Here is a 23,781-nt window from a genome sequence, read left to right on the forward strand (position 1 = left end):
TAAACCTACCCTTTACAGGAAACTTTCTGCATTTTTACTTTCTCAAAAAAACTAATTCTGTATGATTTATAAGCCTTTTGAAATATGGGGACACGAGGAAATGCCTTCATAAGTCACCTTCTCCTTGTAATACCTATGTCATACCCATGTCATTATACAAATTTGTGTCCTCATATGTCACAAAACACGCGCACACAAACACACACACATACACACTCACACAACGTTTTTTTTATTTTTTTTTTTAAGTAACGACCAAGCGTCCAGCGGCAGACAGTAAGTTGATCATAGCCTATGTTTGATCAATTTAGCCTTCTCAAATCATCACGACTTGCCTAAAATAAAATCTATAGATATTCAATAGACAGTTCAAGCATATCACGATGTTAGTTTAAATGTTTAACCTAGATAAATGCGTGCTGTTAGATGCATATCCAATCGTTTGTGCAAAGATTTGAAGCTGAAGCGCGCTTTAGGTGTACACTGAAACTGTGACTGCTTACATCAAAAAGTGCATAGATGATGTGACAGTCACCAAGACCATCACCACACGTGCCAACCAGAAGCCATGGATGACAGCAGAGGTTCATGGGCTGCTAAAGACCAGAGATGAAGTATTCAGATCAGGAGATAAAGCAGCCCTCAAAACAGCAAGAGCCAATCTGTCTCATGGCATCAAGAAGGCAAAACATCAGTATGCTAAAAAAATCAACAACTTCAGCGACAGTAAAGACACTCGGACCCTGTGGCAAGCCATTCAAACCATAACTGACTACAAGGCCCCACCACAGGCCAGTGATGATGACACATCCCTACCAGAGGCACTCAACCACTTCTACTCACAATTTGAGATGCAGAACGACACACCTGCACAAAAACTGCCCACATCTCCAAACGACCAGGTACTCTGTCTCTCCCCAGCCGATGTAAGGAAGACCCTATCCAGGATTAACCCACGAAAGACTGTGGGCCCTGACAACATACCTGGACGTGTACTGAGAGACTGTGCTGCACAGCTGACGAATGTCTTAACAGACATCTTCAACACCTCGCTGAGCCATGCAGTCGTCCCCACGTGTCTCAAATCCACCTCCATAATCCCAGTACCAAAGAAGGCACATGTGTCCTGTCTGAATGACTATCGTCCCATAGCACTGACCCCAATCATGATGCAGTGCTTTGAGAGGTTAGTCATGCATCACATCAAGTTGAGTCTCCCGAACACGCTGGACCCATTCCAGTTTGCATATCGTCCAAACCGTTCCACGGACGATGCAATATCCACCACTCTCCACCTAGCTCTTACTCACCTGGAACAGAAAGACTCTTATGTTAGAATGCTATTCGTTGACTTCAGCTCAGCATTCAACACAATAATTCCACAACAGCTCATTCACAAACTAAACCTGCTGGGCCTTAACACCTCCCTCTGTAATTGGATCCTGGACTTTTTAACTGCAAGACCTCAGTCAGTCCGTGTCGGCCGCAACACCTCCAGCACTACCACACTGAGCACAGGTGCCCCACAACGCTGTATGCTCAGCCCGCTGCTCTTCACGCTGCCCCCCAACTCACAATTTTCCTAAGTGCAATTCTGAGTGTGCTACAAACAGGTGAGTGGGCTATACAAACCACCTGTAGTAACACACTCGTCCCACTATATGCACACTAGACACTTTCTATAAACACTCCCTGCTACAAAGACTGAATAAGATAATATGTTTACTTGAGCATTGCACTTCTAAATCTTTTGCACTACGCGCTGCTTCCCACAAAATCTCTCTCCTGAACAATTTAATGTACAAAATATATATTTTTTGCACAATTTCATGTACAAATATTTCTTTAGCACAATTTCATGTACAGTATTTATGTAAAGTTCTTGTACAGTCTCAGTTTGTGTATGTGTAGTCAACTAGGTATAGTAGTTATAGTATTTATAATATATGTATAGTCAGATGGTTAAACTGTTGTATAGCTCTATTGTTTTTCCTATATTTGCATTGCTGTATGTGTATCTCATGTCTAACTAGTATGTAGCACTGTGGTCCTGCGAGACACGACATTTCATTCCACTATATGTCCACACATGTAGCAGAATGACAATAAAGCTCAACTTGAACTTGAACTTGAACTTTGCAGGACATGGAGGCACCAGTACGATCACTTTTTCGAACAGTGAAAACAACTATAGGCTACGCCGTCATTTTTGCTCATAAAGGTAAGAGTAATATCTACATCATTCGGAACTGTAAAGGGTCTACTTTTATTTGTGTGCACTCACAATATCAACAAAATGTTGTGCTTTTATAAAATAAATATAAAACAGAGGATGTGCTTTCAGCCGTCTTGAACAGGAGCGCTCCACAATGATGAACCGAAACCCAGCGAATTTCCTCTCAGACATGATAATATATATATATATATATATATATATATATATAGAAAGCTTCAAATTGAAAATAGAAACTCTTTCATTATGTAATCCGTAAAGATGCATTTCTCTCTAAAGGCACATTCTCTCCAAAGGAGATGACGAGTCATTTTTTTCATCACCGTAATTGATAGATGTCTAAAATATAACAATAAGGAAAAGCCTAAAACAGCCCCGATTATAATTAGCGTTTTATTTTATTATTCTATACAATTAAAAAATAAAACACAAATTATAATGGCATAGGCTATATGTAAAATTTTGTCCTATAATTGTATAGCTGCTTATATTGAAGGTGCATATAGCACGATTTTCTGTTTCTATTTGGCATAGCCTATTTATATGCAGAAATTGACTTTAGCGTGCAAAAGACTGATAAATTCATATTTAATGGCAAGGCTGGTTCAGTCGACAGTAACACGGGACACATTATAGCTACTAACTACTGAATTGTTTGCGAGGCAAATCTCAGGTCAGTCTGAGCGCTCATGGTATGCACAGTGCGTACAGCCGTACACCTGCAGGCGCCACTGCTGATAACTATAATGATAACTAAACTTTAACTATAATAATAACCATAAAAAATATATACCTATAATGATAGCTATAATCATAACATAACTGTAATGTTACTATAACTATAACATAACTATAACAATAACTATAACCATAATTATAACTATAACGATAGCTTTAACTATAATAATAATGATACAGAAAAATATACTTTTTCTTATAATGATAAATATAACAATAAATATTATTATAATTATAACTATAACAATAACTCAAACTATTATGATAAAGACAGCTATAATGGTGACTATAACAATAACTGTATTAGCGTCCACACCAGCGGATAGTCACGTTCTGTTTATTATTAGCCCATTGCAGTTTTGTCTTTTTTTTTTTTCAAGTATCAAAAGCTTCACCATTGACACACATATCTGCAGCACTGGGTAGTAACTGATTACATGTAATCTGGATTACGTATTTAGATTCCAAAAATTAAGTGCTTGTAATTTGATTATATTACATTTTAAAATGTTCATAATCTGATTACATTTACTTTTTTTTATTACATATCATTCACACAATGTCAGTAAATTATTCATAATTAATTTATTCTCCCTAATTCTTATCTTTTAAATCCTTTAAATCCTACTGTCTGTCATATCATTTAGCTTTAACTATATTCACAATATATTGGAATGGTCATATAAAAAACTTTGCTATATATGTATGAAACAAATAATGTAATTGTGAAATGTATTATTGATTATGAATGGTAAATTTAAAACAAGTTAGGTAAAATGTAATCTAAAAGTAATCTAAAAAGTTTTCAGAATACATTACCTAAAATGAGTAGCCTAGATTATGTTACGAACTAATTGTCTAATTTAACCTTATCTTGGTTGTCTAACTATTTATTCAACAGATCCCAAAATATAATAGGGTAATAATAGGGTAATATAAAGATTGATCAACAGTTATCCGAACCATTAACTATTAATAAAGGGGTCCCTCAGGGCTCTGTGTTAGCATCAACCCTGTTTTCAATTTCATTAATAATATTTCTCAGGTTATCTGTAGTCAGAAAACCAATAGTCACCTATATGCGGATAATACTATTCTTTGTGCTGTGGGATCGTCATATGATGAAGTTTTAAAACAGGCACAGGATAGATTTAATAATATTCAAGAGGCTTTTAATGACTTACCACGTCAGCCAAGAAGTATCTTGTTGAATCCACTGTTTTGCCCTTGTTTGATTATGGTGATGTGGTATATAGAAATGCACGTAAAGGTGTTCTGGAACAATTAGATGTGTTGTATCATGCAGCAATTAGATTAATTACTAATGCACCTTACAGAACGCATCATTGTGGATTGTACTCTCTTTTGAATTGGACATCATTGCATACAAGACGGGAAATTCACTGGTATATATTTATTTACAAAGTACTGCTAGGCTCATTACCGGAATATCTTCAAAAGTTGATGAAACCTCATATTAATACATATACAACTAGATCATCTAATTATATTTCCTTGACTATCCCTAGAAAGAAATCTACTTATGGTCGTTCTGCTATTTAATTTGTTGCCCCAAATGATTGGAATGTGCTACAAAAGCTATCGAAAGTACACACAAATATTCCAGTATGCTAATTAAAAAAATGACTAGTGAGTGTTCTGTCCTCAACCCGTAAATGTTTTAACTGAGATCTTATTCTTTTTTTATGTGCTTTATGTATTGTAATGTATGTTTGTATGTTTCTCAGGAGATATTAATTCTCCTGCCAGGCTGTTATTGAAAATAACTGCCTGTTCTTAATTGACTTGCCTGGTTAAATAAAGAAGAAAGAAAAAAAAAAATTTCATCATGTAATCTGTCATTTGTAAGTACTCCACGAGCCCTCAGACTCACCGAACACGTGCAGTTCTTGCAGCCATCGGTCCAGGTCTGCTCCTCTCTGTAGGTCACTCCCTTCACGTGACATGTCCTCTCGCAGTAACAGGAGTCCAGACCCTTCATCTTCTCCTCGGCCAGAGACAGCTGCAGTAGAGAGAGCGGATTAAACCCCAATTAAACTCACTTTCTGACAGAAAACAGTCGAGAAAACGGCTGCAGTTGATTGATTATTTGCGATCGTCCGTTTGCATTTTTCATTAAGCGGCTGATACGACGGTGTTATTCCGACACGCTTGATCAGAAGAGTTTTTCCTCATCGGCGGCAGAGTTTTTGTGCGGTTGGCAGCTGTGAGTTATTACAACACCATAAACAAGCCTTTAAATTCACAGCACAGACACAAGCCAGATGTTCGCAGAAACTGGGCTCGGATTCATCTGTCAAACAAACAGCGGAGAAACACGCCGCATTTATTGCCAGCTCACTGCAGAGCAGGATTGAGACATCGAAAATAACATTTAATACCAATTTAACTCCTGAATCTGAGATAGCAAACGAGATACAGAACTATACATTTGAGTTTCTAAACGTTTTTTTTATTTTTCAGTATGAATTACCCATATACACAACATATGGAATATATCCAGACACATTAGATGATAGTTATACTGAATATTTGAAATGCCTCCTATATATTTAAAAGTACACTGAGAAAAAAAAAAAATATATATATATATTTATATATATATATATATATATATATATATATATGTGTGTGTGTGTGTGTGTGTTAGTCTTAAGTTAACTATTTCACTTAAGTATCTAGTTAACTTAAGTCAAATATAATATTAAAAGAACAGTTCTCATTTTAATTTTGTTCAGTTTGGTGTAATGAAATAACTAAAACTAAAACTGAAATAAAATGTATAAAAACTTTATTAGTATAGCACAAAAACAACTAAAAATAGCAAAAACACCACAAAGTGACTAAAACTGTAACTGAAATTAAAATGGAAAATCTAAAAATAAAACTCATTCAAAATATATTTAAAAACATTTTTGTTAATCAAAATAAAATTTTAAACTTTAATCTAAAAATATTTCTAATATTTTTATAATATATATGAAATATATAATATATTTATAATATTTATAAAAACATTTTATTTCAGCTAGTTACCAACATTTCTTATTTTCATTGAATTTAACTTGATGTACTAAAATAAAACTAAAAGTGAAATAATATTAAGAAAAATATATATTTACATTAAGAAAAATACAAAAATGACAATTACACAAAAATTACGTACATTTTAATTAAAATTTAAATGAAAATGTAAAATATAAAAATAATACTATATATTACTATACTATACTTTTTAAATAAAATATTTATTTAAAAAATGTTAATATATTTAGTATTAAAAATTGTTACATAAAATAAAATACTTTAATTTAAAAATATACAGAAAAATTTAAACTTATTTTATTTAAGCTAATTAACGTTTCATTTTTATTTAGTTTAACCTGATGTATTAAAAACAATTAAAAAATGAAATAAAATAAAATAAAAAAACAATGAAAATAGACATAAAAAAACTACTAAAAATAACAAAAATAAAATCTGAAAATATAAAAATTAAAAACTGATAAGATATTATCTCAGTGGTTGATTAATCTGATGGAGATTCTTTATAAATTCAAATTTTTGTGTTCCACTGTAAAAAATAACAGCATGTGGTTTGGAGAGACATGACTTAATGAAGATGGAATTTGCATTTTGTGTTTAATGCTTTCAAAACGAATGGAATTCCTCTGTTGTGTCACTGTGGTTTCAATAGATAAAATAAATCCAATTATCAAACTGAATTTTGTGTTGCATGGAAACAAAGCATCACCTTGCTCGAGGTTTTTGCCAAGATGTCCTGAAGCTCCATGATCTTCTGCACGAGTCCGTGGAAGTCGTTGCAGGTTGGACAGGCTAAGTAAGACACATAGACCAGATGCATTCAGCAAAATGCAACGACTATGACTAACGACAATCACAAATAAACGAATTAGTGGCACATACTACGGTTGAGGTCGGGGCATTGCGTGATGTATCCTTGAGGCATTACAAGGATCTGAACGTCTTGCATCACTCCCTGCATCAGAAACACACACAGAGGTTATTCAGAAGCACGATTAGATCAGAGGAGAAATATTAATTATATTTAAACACATGCATTCATGGCCCTTTGGCATGGCATTAAATGGGATTGAGAGAGTTTATTCAAGAAGCACTCAGCAAACGATGACCTTGAGCGGCTCTAATGAATTAACGACATGTCGTTCTGACCCAAAAAATATATTATTAACGTGGATTACGTGCTGTGTAGAATTGCACTGAGAAAACAGCTTTATAAAGAAATGTCAGAAATGTCCCTATATACAGTCAACAGCAGTGAGCATCATGGGTAAAATCGGAAATAGTGGCTTTTAGATGTTCAAGGCTGCTTTTATTTGTCAGCCGAAATATGAAGAGAAAGCTTAAGCGCTGAAAACACTAATAAGAGAGCGAAACGAAGGACGTGGATGAGCGTGACCTTTTCCCAGGACATGTTCTCTGGATTAGCACCTGTTAAGCCATATTGCTTTTCTCTTAGCTTCGATTTGCGGCTTATATTTAGAGCTTTTATCTCCGTGTCGAATCAAACTCGCCCATGTTATTCAGAATTCAGTCCTGAATGTTGCTGGATGCCATGTAGAGATGATCCTTTATTAAAATCAACATGATCTTATTAGTACTGGTAGGTATTTGTATGTAAATTGTGCTTCTAGTGCACTTTTAAATGCAAAATATTGAGTTTCTGAGGTGTAAACACCTTGTTGTTGTACATGCATGCAAGCTGATACTTCAGTATTTAGTTCAAAAGATATTTTTTAAAAGAAATTTAAACTTTTATTTATCAAGGATGCATTAAATGAATAAAAAGTGACAGTAAAGTCATTTATAATGTTACAAAAGACTTAAATAAATGCTGTTCTTTTGTACTTTCTATTCGTCTGTGAATCCTGAAAAATACATGTATCAGTTTCCACAAAAATATTGGTCAGCACAACTGTTTTCAACATTGATAATAATCAGAAATGTTTCTTGAGCAGCAAATCAGCATATTAAAATGATTTCTGAAGGATCATGTGACACTGAAGACTGGAGTAATGATGCTGAAAATTCAGCTTTGATCACAGAAATAAATTACATTTCACTATATATTCACATAGAAAACACTTATTTTAAATTGCACTAATATTTCACAATTTTCAGTGTTTTGATCAAATTAAATGTTGTTGCTTTTTTTAAAAATATATATAGATTTCATATTTTATTTTTGTATTTGAAAGGGCTGCTTAATTTAACACTAATAATTTAGGGTTATTTTTATTTAATTGCATTTTAGTTTACATGTAATTTCAATTTTATATATGTAAAAGTTTGCATATTCTGTGTGGAGTATTTTTAAGACTTTTTAGAAAAGATTTTTTTAATCTAATTGCATTTTAGTTTACATGTAATTTCTTTCTTTCTTTTTTTGCTATATATATATATATATATGTGTGTGTGTGTGTGTGTGTGTGTGTGTTTATTTTATTTATTTATGTTTTTTTTGGGGGGGGGGGACTATATATTTTTTAACCTATTTATTTATTTATTTTAATCAAGTTTCTGGGATATATATATTTAGTTTGCATATTTTACTTGCAGTATTTTTTTAGTGCTGCCATTTTAACAGTAATAACTCATGCTTATTTTTTTATCCAACTGTATTTTTGATCCATGCATTTTAGTTTACAGATAGTTTCAGGTTTTTTCTCGATGTCAAACACGTTTCCATTGTGGCGTCTGATCACTCACAGCGCGTCTGAGACACAGCGAACTCGGCAGCCAGCAGCTTTTGACTCGGCGGCACGAACCCGGCTCCCGTGAAGAAGTTCCCGACTCGTGGCGTAATCAAACGGCTGCACTCAGGATCCAGCAGAGATGAAGCGGCAGCCGCGACCCGAGCACAGAGACTCTAATAGGAGGTGGGCAAGGCCGCACACTCGGGTAATTGGACATAATGCACGTTGCGGGGAGGAAATGATGTGGGTGGCGGGAGCGTAATAACAGCTCCCAGTCGCCGCTGTCCCACTCTGATAAGCAAAACAAGCAGATACAGATTGAATTTGTTTCATATGTGCCTTAATTTGATTGGCCTCCATCCGCGGCGCACGTGGCCGCTCGGTCACCATGGCAACCGGGCCCTTCTCGGGCCGCCAGAAAGCGTTTATTTTGGCCCTCGCGGGAGCCGAGCGCCGTGACTTATGAGAAATTGTTTTCGAAATTGTCTTGCCTCTTCAATTTTCCAACCATAAATTCAAAAGCCAATGCAGGTTTCTCCGGATTCTCCATGGCAATGAGAGGGAAATAGAGGTGAACGCTCTGAATTTATAGCAACTCGGGATTTCATTTGGTTTCTCGGCGAGTCAGCGACGCATGCACACACACACACACACACACACACACATATGTTGTGTTTCCATGTTTTATGGGGACATTCCATAGGCGTAATGGTTTTTATACCGTACAAACTGTATTTTCTATCGCCCTACACCAACCCTACACCTAAACTTACCCCTCACAGGAAACTTTGTGCAGTTTTAGATTTTCAAAAAACTTTATTCTGCATGATTTATAAGCTTGTTTCCTCATGGGGACCTAAGAAATGTCCCCACAAGGTCAAAATATACTGGTATTACTGTCCTTGTGGAGACATTTGGTCCCCATAATGTGAAAAATATCAGGTACACACGCACACTCACACACACACACACACACACACGCACACACGTCTGGTTTGCTATCCTTGTGAGGACTCTCCATAGGTGTAATGGTTTTTCTACTGTACAGACTGTATATTCTATTGCCCTACACCTAAACCTACCCCTTACAGGAAACTTTCTGCATTTTTAGATTTTCAAAAAACTAATTGATTAGCTTGTTTACCCGTGGGGACCTCAATTTAGGTCCCCACCGTGACACGAGTCCCCATGAGTCTGTGTGTATTCAGATTTAAGTCCCCACCTGAATAGAAAAGCAGGTACCCGGGTACTCACACACACACACACTCACACACACACACACACACACACACACATATGCATGCAGCGATTGTTTAAATGAGAGCCATTCGAACGGTCAACAAGTGTGGAACGACAGCTAATCGAACGGTAATGACGCCTTTGATCAGCAGCGCCTCAAACTGTGCATCAATATTCCTGAGTGCAAACGGCCGACTATTATGTTTAATGCGTGCAGGAAAAATAAATTGCTGGAAGATGAAAGCCAAACCAAACGGCAGATATCTGTGATTTTGTATGTGCAAATGAAGGACTGAAACACATTTGCTTTTATGACTAAGGTGTCAGTAGGCCTGCATCAGTATAAAGTCTGTTCAAATGTGAAAAATACTGTTCAAAAATGAGAGAAATTAATACTTTTATTCATCTAAGATGCATTAAATTGGTAAGAAGTGTAAAGACATTTATGTTACAAAAGATTTCTATTTCAAATAAATGCTGTTCTTTTGAACTTTCTATTCATCAAAGAATCCTGAAATATAAAATGTATCCTGGTTTCCACAAAAATATTCAGCAGAATATGAAGAAAAATACGGAGCCCTGCACATGACATGCAAGAAAAAAAATAATAAATCATGTGTATGATTTACTAAAACGTGCACATGATTACTATTTAATTCCCTCGATTTGCTAAATCGTACGCACGATTTACTAATTCGTTCCCTCGATTTATAAATTGTGTGCACGATTTAGCAACTTGAGGGAGCGAATTAGTAAATCGTGCACACAATTTAGCCTACTATTTTTTTCCTGCATGTCATGTGCGGGGTTCCTTAGAAAAATAAAAAAAGAAAGAAAGATTGCACTACTAATATTGGTTCTATTGATTTGATTTGGGGGGGTTTTTTCAGATGCATTGACTTTTTCTTTCTTTCTTTCTTTCTTTCTTTCTTTCTTTCTTCTTTAACCATTAAATTTCTTTTTTGTTATTGTTGCTGTTGTTGTAAATTATTTTAATTGAAGTATTTTTCACAGATGATTAGAAAGTTCAAAAGAACAGCATTTATTTGACAGAAATATGTTGTAACATTATAAATGTCTCTACTGTCACTTTTGACCAATTTAATGCATGCTTGTTGAATGAAAGCATATTTCTCACTCTCCCCAAACTTCTGAATGGTAATTTATCATGGTTTTCAACATTTATAATCAGCAAATCAGCATATTATAATGATTTCTGAAGATCATGTGACACTGAAGACTGGAGTAATGATGCTGAAAATTCAGCTGCGCATCACAGAAATAAATTACAGTTTAACAGATATTCACATAGAAAACAGCTATTTTAAAATATAATAATATTTCACAATTTTTACTGTATTTTTGATCAAATAAATGCAGCCTGGGTGAGCAGAAGAGATTTCTTTCAAAAACATACTGACCTCAAACATTTGAACAGTAGTGAATATCTGCTGGAATTTTACATACAAATATATATGAAAACTAAAGAGATCAAGCTAATATAATTCGCTGTGCTTCATTCATACCTTCTAAATATTACATATCGGTCAACAAGTGTGAAATCGTTTCTAATCGAACAGTAATGAAGCCTTTGATCAGCAGCATCTCAAACTGTACATCAATATATAAGTGCAAACGGCGATTATTACATTTAATGCCTGCAGGAAAAATAAATTGGTCGAAGATGAAAGCCAACGACCATTCGACAGCATCCCAGACGGGAAATATCTGCGATTTTGTACATGCAAATGAAAGACAGAAACACACATTTTCTTTTACGGCTAAGCACTAATCAGCGTCTCCGTGGAGACTGAAGCAGGAGGCGTGATGAGAAATCTCGTCAAGAACCGCAAACGACCTCCAGCCTCCCCTCATCTGCCAATTAACTCTGGAGATATTTAACAACCTGAAGCGACACTCCAAATCTTAAAGAGGCTCTCTGACACACACACACTCTCACACACACATCCTTCAAATAAGTGTACGGGTTTATAGTCTAATAAACCACAGTTATGGGTGTGAATTACCACAAAAACACGTACTTCCTCTCAAATTAGTTAACAGAAGTATGTAACTTACAGCTAACATCATACTGTGGAATATATACTGCATACTTTCAACAAACAGTATGTGAAACAGCATGCAACGATAAATATTACAGTATTATACACCAATAAATACCATTGTACTAGATTATATTGTAAATTTACAGTATGCATGCTACTATGTTGCATAATGCATTTGTTGTCATATGTTGCATGCTTATTTCAGTGTTTAGTTTCGAGATATGAATATAATTTTAGTTTTTAGTTTTCTATTTTCTATTTTTATTTTAGTTATTTTTGTGTGTTCTTTTTTATTTCAATTTTAGTTTGTTATTTTAGTATATTAAGTTAAACTAAATTAAAAATTAGACATTTTGTATTGGCTGTAACTAGCTGAAAGTGTTATTTTAGTATCATTGATATATTATAGTAATTATTTTAAGTTCGATTTTATTTTTTTATATATTTTCTGTTTTCACAAGTTTTAGTAATTTTGTTGTGTGTTCTTGTTATTTTATTAGTTTTTATGTCTATGTAGTTATTAATTTTTATTTATTATTTAGTTTTAGTTTATCTTTAGTTAAATTATTATTTCAAATTTTTATGAATTTTTATTATTTTTAGGTTTTTTTATTACTCCAAGTTAAACTAAACAGAAATGAGAAATGTTGCATTTGCAACTATCTGAAATAAAAGTTGTAAGTTTTTTAATGTTTTATTTTCAGGTTGTTGTTTTTTTAGTAACAGTAATGTTTATGATTTTAATTTTAGTTAAGAGTAAAATAAGATTAATAATTTTTATATTTTATATTTTTTTATATTTTATTTCAGTTAAAGATCATTTTATTTCAAGTAATGAAAATGTTTATGGTTATAGTTTTAGTAAACCACAATAACTTTAAGTTAAGAGCATCTGTCAAATGCATAAAATGTTATTTTGCATTTTTAATCTAATTTTGAGCCAAAAGGCCTTAGACAAATCTAGAAAGATGACAGCCGATAATACTGGTCCATAGGTCACTGCAAATGGAAGGTAAGAGCAGTGCATTGTGGGATGCAGTGTATTTTATGCTGCACATGTAGGTGTAGTAGCTGATCTGGGTTTTGTATGTATACAGAAAGGCCACATACTGCACACAGCTGAGAAACAGTAAGAGAAGTATGCTAGCGTGCGACTGTTTGCTGATGTGCATGTGTGCTGATCCATGATGCATGTGTGGAGTGAAGATGAAACACCTTGAATAAGCCATGAGCACTGTTTCTCTGTCCGACCCAGAACGACGTGTCTTCTGGGATCTCCATCAGAGGAACAGCAACCACTCGCTCGTAGATCCTGAAGAGAAACATCCCAATATGTCAAAAAATATCAGCACAATTTCATGGTTCTTAATAGCAATTTCAACACCACAGCAATGTGCTATTGAATACATTGTTTTTATTTGGGAAAATAATGCTGTTACAGTTAGTAATATTAACACATTTTATTAAGTAAGTGGCTTGTAGTAAACAGCTCACTGCAAAAGTTAGATTTTCTTGCTCATTATTTTTGTCTTGTTTTTCAGTCAAATAGCATTCTTAAATCAAGATGCATTTACTTGAGAAGCGAATGTAATAAGAATGGACGCTTGTTTCCACCTTAAATAAATAAATAATAAAATAATAAATAAAAAATAAAAAGGTAATATAACAGTCAGAATTGCAAGATAAGTAAAAATTGCAAGAGGTAAATTAAGAATTGCGAAATATAAAGTAAAAATTGTGGGTGTAAAATGAGATTTGCTATATATGAAGTAAAAAAATTGTAATTGCACAGAAATATAAAGTCAGAATTGCAAGATAAAGTAAACATGGCAAGATGTAAAGTAAGAATAGAGAAATCTCAAGTAAAAATTGTGAGATATAAAGCGTGAAATATAAAGTAAAAATTGTGAGATGTAAAATAATTGTGAGATGTAAAGTAAAAATTGCAAAATATAAAGTAAAAGTTTTGAGATATAAAGCGTTGTGAAATATAAAGTAAAAATTAAGAAAAAAAGTAAGAATTGCAAAAAAAAATGTAATCAGAATTGTGAAATATAGAGTAAAAGAAAATTCTAAAAAAAAATTCAGTTTGACTTAAATTTGAATAAATGTTTCTGACCCCCAGTGACAGATATCTTTTTCTTGTTTAAAGCAAAAACTTACTTCATTTTATACATTTTTCAAAAAAATAAGACTTAATATTTTAAGTCATTTTGCACCTCAAGCAAATGCATCCTGATTTAGGAATTTTACATATTTGTATTGGAGAAACGACAAAAATACTGAGTAAAATTGATAATTTTTGCAGTGATAAAAGTATTTTATCTTGTTTCTCAATTAAAGTATCTAAAAATCCCTAAAATAAGATACATTTTGACATGTTTTCATGTCTGTTTTGTTTTACTGCACTGGTAGACACTTGTTTATATTAAAACAAGTCTGCCAGTACAGTAGGACAAAATACTCTTACTGTACATTCAAGATACATCTTCTGAAAGTCTTTCTATATTGTGTAGGGTTGCTTCTCAAATATATGTATCTTGTTTCAAGGATATTTTTACTGGAAAATGTCAAAAAGACTAGGAAGTGGTTTTGCAGTATATTTCATTATAATTTCACATACTTGTTGCAGTCGACATAGAGCGCCACATGTGAAGCGCTGATGGAGACGGAGACTTTGTGCCACTGGTTGTCAGCAAGCATGTAGGGGAAGATCTCCGTGTATGTCTGCTGGCCTTTGGTCTGGAAATGAAGACGCACTTCGCTCTTCTGTCCGCTGCTCTCCAGCTCCAGCAGCCTGTAGAAATACAGTCAATGTAATAATCATGAAGAAGGCAAGTATCACTATTTATTCTAAGTTTGTGCTCCAGAATGAATGAATGATTCCTCAAGTCATGGTTTATATTGTGTTGCGGGTCAGTTTGAATATTTGAGTTATTGAATGTTTGCTTTGTTGGAAATACTGGAAATACTAGGATGTTTTTCTTTAAAAATGGTGAGATTTATTTTCGTTTAGGGTCATGAACATGCCTGCAAAGTTTCGACACTCTGAGGTGTTTTAACTGATTTACTGTATTTTTGAACAAATAAATGTAGCCTCGGTGAGATTGGAGAGACTTCTGTGTATGAAATTTCTTTGATTGTGATGTTAGCGGGTCAGTTTGACCTACAAATTTCATGATTAGCTGGACAAAACCAAAATTATTTATTTTTATATATATATATATATATTTGTTTTTTGTTTTTTTAAATGCAATATTTAGGCAAGGCAAGTTTATTTATATAGCACATTTCATACACAGTGGTAATTCAAAGTGCTTTACATAAAAGGAAGTAAAATAGTCATTAAAAAAATAACAATCACAACAATAAAAACAAGGAATTTAAAAACAAACATTCTCAAGCTTTGTTCAAACTCTTCCGCACTAAGTGAACAGTAAAGACATAAACTTTCCAAATTTATTTCATTTTATATATTTTTCATAGTGATTTTTGATGAATTGTATTAAATCCAATAAAAAATTTTTAAAAACATTTAAAAATAAATTAAAATTAAAATTTTAAATAAAAAAGTATGTATTTACAATACTGTTTATAATATTTACATTTTATGAAAAACAAATGTTCAAAAATATTTCTTAAATACGTTTTTAAAAATCATTTGATGTCATGTTTACTTTTTGCAACATATCAGAAGTATTAATGTTTAAGGTGTTTGTCTGATTTTCTGTTTTCATGGTGTGATTTGTGCTGAATTATACTGAATCCAGTTTGGGTCAGTTTGACCCGGAACAAAATGATCATAACCAGAACTGCTTAAGAAGAGCTGTGCTGTTACTGTCCCACTCAGAATAACTTGGCAACCGCTTAGCAACACCCCGCTCCATGTCATTTTGCTGGTGAGTTTTGCACAGACAAGCACCACTCAAAATATACTATACTTCATAATTTGTTCCCACTAAACATGTCATTGACAGCAGAGGACACAGCGGGATCTCTGACACACGACCAGACCTGCAAACAAACGAAGCCATGTTGCATATTTTGCAGCATCCGCAAATAAAGCGGGCCGAATCCTTGCCCCTGGGGCACATCGCCGGCAGGAGGGCTTCACGCTCATCTCTAACCACCTAAAATGCATCTATCTAACTTTCCAAATGTCCTCCATAACAATATCCCAGGAGATTCCTATCACATGCTGACCAGCATGGATTCTGTCCAGCAAGTCCTCGTAGCGAGACTGTGCTTTTGTTTTGGCACAGAGGGAGTCTGCCAGCCCAACTTTTTTATTAATATCAAACAAAACCATAGTATTTTGTTCAGTATATGACCAAAAGCTCATATTTTATTGGCCTGCTGGGTTTAAAAATATATATATATATATACTGTATATATATCAGACTTCTCTGCATTTAAATACACTTCGCTCTGCATTGTTTGCCACTGATTTGAATAGATCCGTATGAATTGTTTCTATTCAAAACTGTGCTATATGCCTTCACAATTAATATTCATGCTAACAGGCATGTTTTGTAGTTTTGTCATGTAGACATGAATGTATAATGAATTTTGGTAATATTAGATTTTTCTTTTTTTATTAAAACACAATTTACTGAAGTGTTCTTCCACCCAGATCCACATATATATATTATATTATTTATTATATATATATATATATATATATTTTTTTTTTTTTTATGTATATATAATATACATTAACATACTAAAAATCAAAAAGGCATCATTACAATTTTATGTTTTAAAAAAAAAAAGTCTCTACTGCCCACCAGACATTTATTTAATAAAGAATACAGTAAGAATATTGTGAAATATATCGAATATATTTTAAAATGTAATTCATTCCATAATATAAAAATTTTTTTTTTTTGCTGCTTAATATTTTTGTGGAAACTCTGATACAAAACCATTCAAAATTTTGGGAAAAGAAAGAATACTTTCATTCATCAAGGACACATTAAATTGTTCAAAATTGACAGTAAAGACATTTATAATCTTACAAAAGATTTCTATTTCAAATAAACACTGTTCTTTTGAACTTTCTATTCATCTGTGAATCCTAAAAAAATAAGATGTTTCATTGCAGTCAGACTGACAACTTGTAACACCTAAAGAACCAATGTGACAGTAAAACTGTTACAAATTGTCTTTGTGACAGCTTCATTGCCGTATATTTGTTTTTGCATGCAATACATCAACGTATATTTACTGTCTTATATCGTGTATTATATTGCAGTACTCTGTCTCTCTCATCACAGACAACAAACTTACAGCCGAAGCTAAAACAGGGTTTCTGTAGATTGAGGCGCAGGAAACACCGGTGGATACAGATGAGCTAAAAGCCTCCTTCACTTTGTAATTCCTCTGCGCCGCTCGTCTCTATTGAGATTTACTTGAAGGAAGCGTTAATGGGGAAAGCTGCCAAAAAGTCATCAGCCCGCCTGCCTGCGCAGACTACCAAGTTTTATTTCCTCCTCCTCGCAAAAAATCACCACGCTCGAGAGCATTATTCGAGAGAAGCCAATTACAGATACGCAGGTTCTGATTTATCTACAAACAGGGACCTAATGAGTTCTTTTCCTCTCGCCTTGCACTTCTAGTCAGCGCCGTTCTAGCTGCAAAGAAAGGGAATATCAATACCAGCCCAATGTCAGAGCCACCTGCTTTATCGACTCGGCGTACAATGTAATTAACATCTTTCACAAGGCCCCTATTATGTGCTGGCTTCAATAAACACAGTTCAACGAGCACAATTACAGTAAGGACACGGCCGCTATAGTTCTGCCGGCGCGGCGTGATGTTGTTGTCTTCGCCGAAGCGAATGTCGTCGTTAAAAATGCTGTTCTTTCAAATATGAGAGTCTTAAACACACAAAACGCTTGACTTGCTGACCCTCAAAACTGAATCTTGAGTCCAAATTGACGACAAGAGCCCTTTTCTGTCAAGATTTTGTTTCTGCTAAAAGATGTTAAATGGTAGAAACCATGGAGTTCAATTTTCTTTGCATAGTCAGGAAAAATAACATGCTTTCCTGAAATATGACTCATTCTAGTGAATAATTTCCTTCTGATGAAAAGACTCATTGAGTCCCAGTGTGACATTTTACATAATTTTGTATTGAAAATGCCTTACAGACAACCATATTGTTTTTATTATTTAGTGTAAATTTCCATCCATCATCTATCTATCTGTTTGTTCACCCATCCATCTATCTATCCACCTGTTTGTCCCTCTGTCTCTCCATCCATACATCCATCCATCCGTTTGTCCATCTGTCTCTTTCCTTCCTTCCTTCCTTCCTTTCTGTTTGTTCATCCATCCATCCATCCATTTGTTCGTCCCTCTGTCTCTCCATTGATCCATCCATCTGTTCATCCATTCATCTGTTAATCCACCTGTCTCTCTTTCCTTCCTCCATTCCTTTATTCCTTCTGTTTGTTCATCCATCCATCTATCCATCCATGCATCCATCTGTTCCTTCCTCCATCTTTCCATCCATCCATCCATCACCCATCCATCTATCTATCCATTCTATCTATCATCCATCCATTCATCTGTTTGTTCATCCATCCATCCATCCATCTGTTCACCCCTCCATCTCTCCATCTATCCTTCCATCCATCCTTCCTTCCTTCCTTCCTTCAAATTGTGTTTTTAAACATCACCATTCAAAGATTTTCTTAAAAATCCCATTCATATTTTACATTAAAATTTAAACTGCAATTTTGCATCCTGTTCACCACCTCTATCCAAATTAAATTCAAATTCCAGAAGCCCCGCCCTCTACAAACATGTCAGAAAGTGATTGACAGTCTGCGAGTGTTTCTGGCTAGACCTTCGTCTGACTGACTCCTTTTATTGCTGTTTACAGACTCCAGTGCCGTCACAGAGACAGATGTGATTTCTCTATTTCACGGATATTATTTTATGTGTGCTCTTCCAAAAAAAGCAAGCTATTTTTAGCCAGTTACTCGCCATCAATGACAGTAATGCACTGACAATGGGAAACAATCCATTTCCAATACAGCCTAAATTCCCCGTGCAGCAGTTTTTCTAACGGAAAGCAACTTTATATTAAGTTTTTGCAAACTTATTTGCACGATGAAGGAGTCGTTGGTGTTTAAACAGTCCTCCTGGAGAGAGAGTGTTTTATTTCTGCTGAGTGCTGCTCTTAGGCTCGACTCAGAGAGGGAAAACTTCTAATCAGTCTTCGGGGAGCCGCGGATTTGGACACAGCGCAGGGAAACAGTTAATGATGAGCTGAACAGGGAGGGGAGGCATGCACTCGGGGAGGCAGAATCCACCGCGGCTCGCCGGTCAAGCACTAAAAATGACTCTGGAAGAGTGTCTCGAGGGAAAACTTCCTCTTCTTAATTCCCTCACTTTGTCTCCTTCTCTCCATCATACTGCAATCTATTCAGAAAGCAGGAGCATTAACCGTGTGAACTTTACTTTAACTAAACAAATGCTTCATCATGCACTGATTCTCAACTGTGCATCACGAGCCAGAAACGGCTCAGGTCTGATTGAGTAGACGTTCATCAGTATTATACATGCTAAGTGTATCCAAAGAATCTTGCAAATGAGAATAATAGAAGCAGAAGTGATTAATCCAACAGAGAAAACAATACAAGTGTCAGAGCAGAACAACACTAGAGAAGAAGCAAACAGATTCATTACTTAATTTAGTCAAGTGCAACAGAAGCAAGGCTGGGCAAAATTCATAATCAAAGTGTGAATTTGAACAGGCGACACAGGAAGTTAAAAGTTCTAATATATTCTAACTCATTCTAAATACCACACTAAAAATTTAGAATGAATATTTAATGTAATTATATTTATTTATATTTTTATTTAATAATTTAACTGCATATTTAACTCAATATTTAATAAATTAACTAAATATTATTTATTATATAATATTTTTAATTTAGTACATATTTAAATATTACATTAATAATAATAATAATTATTGTTTTATTTTATAATTTGTGCTATTTAATATTATTATTGATATTATTAATATTAATGACTATAATTTTTCATATTTTGTATTCATTTAATTTTATAGTACATCGGTGACCGAACACACTTAACTGAACCGTATAATTAGACGTTGTATGTAGATAAACTTTACTTGTTGCCCAGAGCTGTGTGTGTGCGTGTGAGCATGTATGTGTGTATGTTTTTCTAATCTTGTGGGTATTACAACTATAATTAGGCGTTTGCCAAGTCAAGCATACTTTTGCTTATAATTAGTGTTAGTGATATGAACAAACATTAAAGTTAAGCAGTAATTTGTCCCGTTTGTGCTGTAGAGTGGTGGGGGGTGTGTGTGTGTGTGTGTGTGTGTGTGTCCTCACCTCTGTTCTCCGTGATGAATGGACAGTATGACCCCAGAGTTGAGTTTCTCCTGTTTGAGCGTCAGCGCGATGGTGAACTCGCTCTTTCCTCTGAGTTTCTGCAGCATGCGGCCCGCTGCGTCATCTGGGACCCTCACGCTCCGGGACGAGCCTGTGGAGAGGCAATCCATTAACATTTCACACAGACACAAAGACGATCACAGGACGAGCATGCTCCGCTCGTGTCTTCTAGTGAAGGTAGAGATGAAGCTCAGCACGTTCACCATCAGTTATGACCAAACAAATCAATCCATTAACATGCATGAAAGCCAGCGGAAATAACGCAATGTTCATGTTTGAGTGAATGAGCAGTTTAGTCTTCAACTACACGGCTAAGTGATTCACCAGTCGTTAGCTGGTCTGGTTTTACAGTGGTTTTGGGCTCTTTCCAGCTGGCTTGAACCAGCTCAGACCAGCTCAGGCAGGTGTTCTCAGCAGGGATTCAGGGAAAACAACTGAAACTCTTAGAGATGCACAATTATATCAAAGCAGTAAAGTGTGGAAATGCTTCCTTCAAGTCCTGAAGAAATTATTGTATTTATGAGTTGAATGCATATGAACTACATCATGCACAAGAATGGGAAAATGGGAAAGGATGTATTAAATATGAAACACAATAAAATATTCAAATAAATAAATGTCATTTATATGATTGTATATTTATATAAAATATTCAATTATATATATATATATATATATATTCAATTATATACTGTATATAAATTTGCAAGAACAGATAACTGTTTTTTATTTTTCATTTTCAAAAATCATGTTTTTTATTATGTTATCATGTTTTTATTGTGTTTTATTGTGTTAGCTAGCTGTATTTTAATTTTTTTAGTTATTTTTACTTAATCAAATCAACCCAACTGAAGTTTGATTGAAATTAACTGGAATGCACAATGAAATAGCACGAATTTTGAAAATTGTTAAAAATGGATTTATCTGTTTTTGCAAATGAACTCTTCATATATAAATATATATATATATATATACAAGTAATGTCCATCTTTTGAGCATCATTCGATTGCTACAACTTCCTATCCTATTTGTGTTTACAGAAAATGAAACCTAAAATTGTTTTATCTGTGTATTTTTTTATGTGCCAAACCAAAATCACTTCCATAACTTCCCCAAAAAGTCTTGAGGGCGACATAAACAGCTCATTCCTGTCAGTAAACAGCAAAACGCTTTGAGATGGCGTTATCTAGTGCAGAGTGGTTTGAGTAATATTACGAGATGCGAATGTCTGCGTCAAGTCAAAGTGGATTATATGGATGTTGATGACAGCATCAGTTATTAATAATCTCCAGACTGACAGACACACGACACAATGAGTGAATCTGAGCACAGAAAACGAGGTTTCTTACGCTTGATTCCTCCCAGCAAACAGCTCCTCCTCCTCCTCATCCTCCTCCTCCTCCTCCTCCTCCTTCTCCTCTCATGCCACTTTCTAATGGAGGCATCAATAAATGATCAGCTCTCTCTCTCTCTCGCTCAGAAGCGATCACATCAAAGCCGGTGACACAGTTACAGGACTCCAGCAGCAGCCTGTAATGAAGACACGCGGGCATCCTCCGAAAAACCCAATCGATCAACCTCCAGCGACTGAGGGAAGACCAATTAACAGCCGTGCCAGCCAATAACCAGATCCGGCTTCAGTCTGCCGTCTAATTAGTCACCGTCTCGTTTTCAGTTCAGAACCGAACTGCACTTCTCGCATTCTGTCCCACATGAAAGGAAGTTTCAGGGAATTTCTGCAGCCATAACTGTTTTAATGCATCAATGTTTCAACCATGTGCCAAAAAAAAAAAAAATACATAAAATGTACAAAAATATATTTACAGAAATATAGGGTAACACTTTATTTTAAGGTGTCTGTGTTACACCTTACATGTACTTACTATTATAATAACAATAAATTATGCATAATTACATGCGAGTATCCCTAAACCAAACCCTAATCCTAATCCTATCCATATAGTAAGTACATGTAGTTAATTAATATTACTCAGTACTTAAATGTATAATTACACTGGAACAATGACATCTTAAAATAAAGTGTGACCAACTATAGTTACATTACATATTTAAGTGTAATTATATTTATGTAAAATATTATTTTTACATTATGTAACCACACACAATATATTTGTATACATATATAATTATATTAATTATAATATCATTTTTAGTTACATACATTTCTCCAATAATTATGGACCATGTTTCATTAATAATAAAATGAATACATAAATATATATTTTACATTATATATTTACATGATTGCATACCATATATTTGCATAAATATAATATTATAAGTTTTATAATTAATTGCAATATAATTTTAGTTACATACATTTCCCCAATACTTTTGGGACGTGATTCATTAATACATAAATATATTTTTACATTATATATTGTCAATGATGTATTTTAAGATTGGCATTTTCATTTGTATTTCATATTGTATTTTCAGGTCCCTGTACATTTTGTAATATTTTTGGCATTTGAAGTTGAAAAAGAAAAACAGATATGTGTGTGTGTGTGTGTGTGTGTGTGTGTGCGTGTGTGTGTGTGTGTGTGTGTGTGCGTGCGTGTGTGTGTGTGCGTGCGTGCGTGCGTGCGTGTGTGTGTGTGTGTGTGTGTGTGTACTGGTTTTTGTGGTTTACGAGGACAAAATTTGTATAATGACATGGGTATGACAGAGGTATTACAATTTGAAGGTGGTTTATGAGGACACTGCCTATGTCCCCATAATTATTTATATAATTATAAATAATAATGCCATATGGGAAAGGAAAATATTTTTGCTCTTTCATAACTCTGAAGATCTCAGTTACATTTCATTTAAGCATCAACAGATGTTTCTTCTCAAAGTCCTCATTAGAAACAAAAACAGACCCAAATGAGTCACTAGTCGTCATCCAGTTAGAGCTCTAAAAATAATACCTGTAATTGGGGTCAGAAAAATAAACATAATTCAAGGGGGGGGGGGTATTTTCTGACCCCATGGAAGACATCTTTCTTAACAAAAAGCCACTCAATTTGGATTATTTTTGCAAAAAAATAAGACTTAATATCTTCAGTCATTTTGGTTCTCAAGTAAATGTTTTTTGATTGAAGAATGTTTAGATATTTGTACTGGAAAAGTCAAAAATCTGGAGTACAATAATCTTTAGACCCTTGTTCTAGAGGAGAAACACCTGAGAAGCCTGAGACTCCAGCAAGTCTCCTTTTAATCTCATCGCTGGCTCAGAGATGTCATTTGTGAACTTTCTTTCATGCAAAACCTTGCCAAAGGCAGAATTTGACCCGAGAGTT

The 23,781-nt window shown here is 34.4% G+C and overlaps 1 protein-coding gene across 1 annotated transcript in view; it reads right to left on the reverse strand.

Moving 5' to 3' along the window:
* Positions 1-23,781, reverse strand: part of nell2a (neural EGFL like 2a) — a 115,066-nt gene that overhangs the window by 77,612 nt on the left and 13,673 nt on the right. Inside the window, exons 3-8 of the mRNA XM_058766330.1 lie at positions 20,417-20,567; positions 14,659-14,832; positions 13,251-13,347; positions 6,920-6,992; positions 6,747-6,829; positions 4,866-4,994 (exon numbers count right to left, since the gene is read on the reverse strand). Of these exons, the coding sequence (XP_058622313.1) occupies positions 4,866-4,994; positions 6,747-6,829; positions 6,920-6,992; positions 13,251-13,347; positions 14,659-14,832; positions 20,417-20,567 (707 nt within the window). The remainder of the gene's footprint in view (positions 1-4,865; positions 4,995-6,746; positions 6,830-6,919; positions 6,993-13,250; positions 13,348-14,658; positions 14,833-20,416; positions 20,568-23,781) is intronic.

This window comes from Onychostoma macrolepis, chromosome 25, assembly GCF_012432095.1.
Source record: "Onychostoma macrolepis isolate SWU-2019 chromosome 25, ASM1243209v1, whole genome shotgun sequence".
Classification (NCBI taxonomy): domain Eukaryota; kingdom Metazoa; phylum Chordata; class Actinopteri; order Cypriniformes; family Cyprinidae; genus Onychostoma; species Onychostoma macrolepis.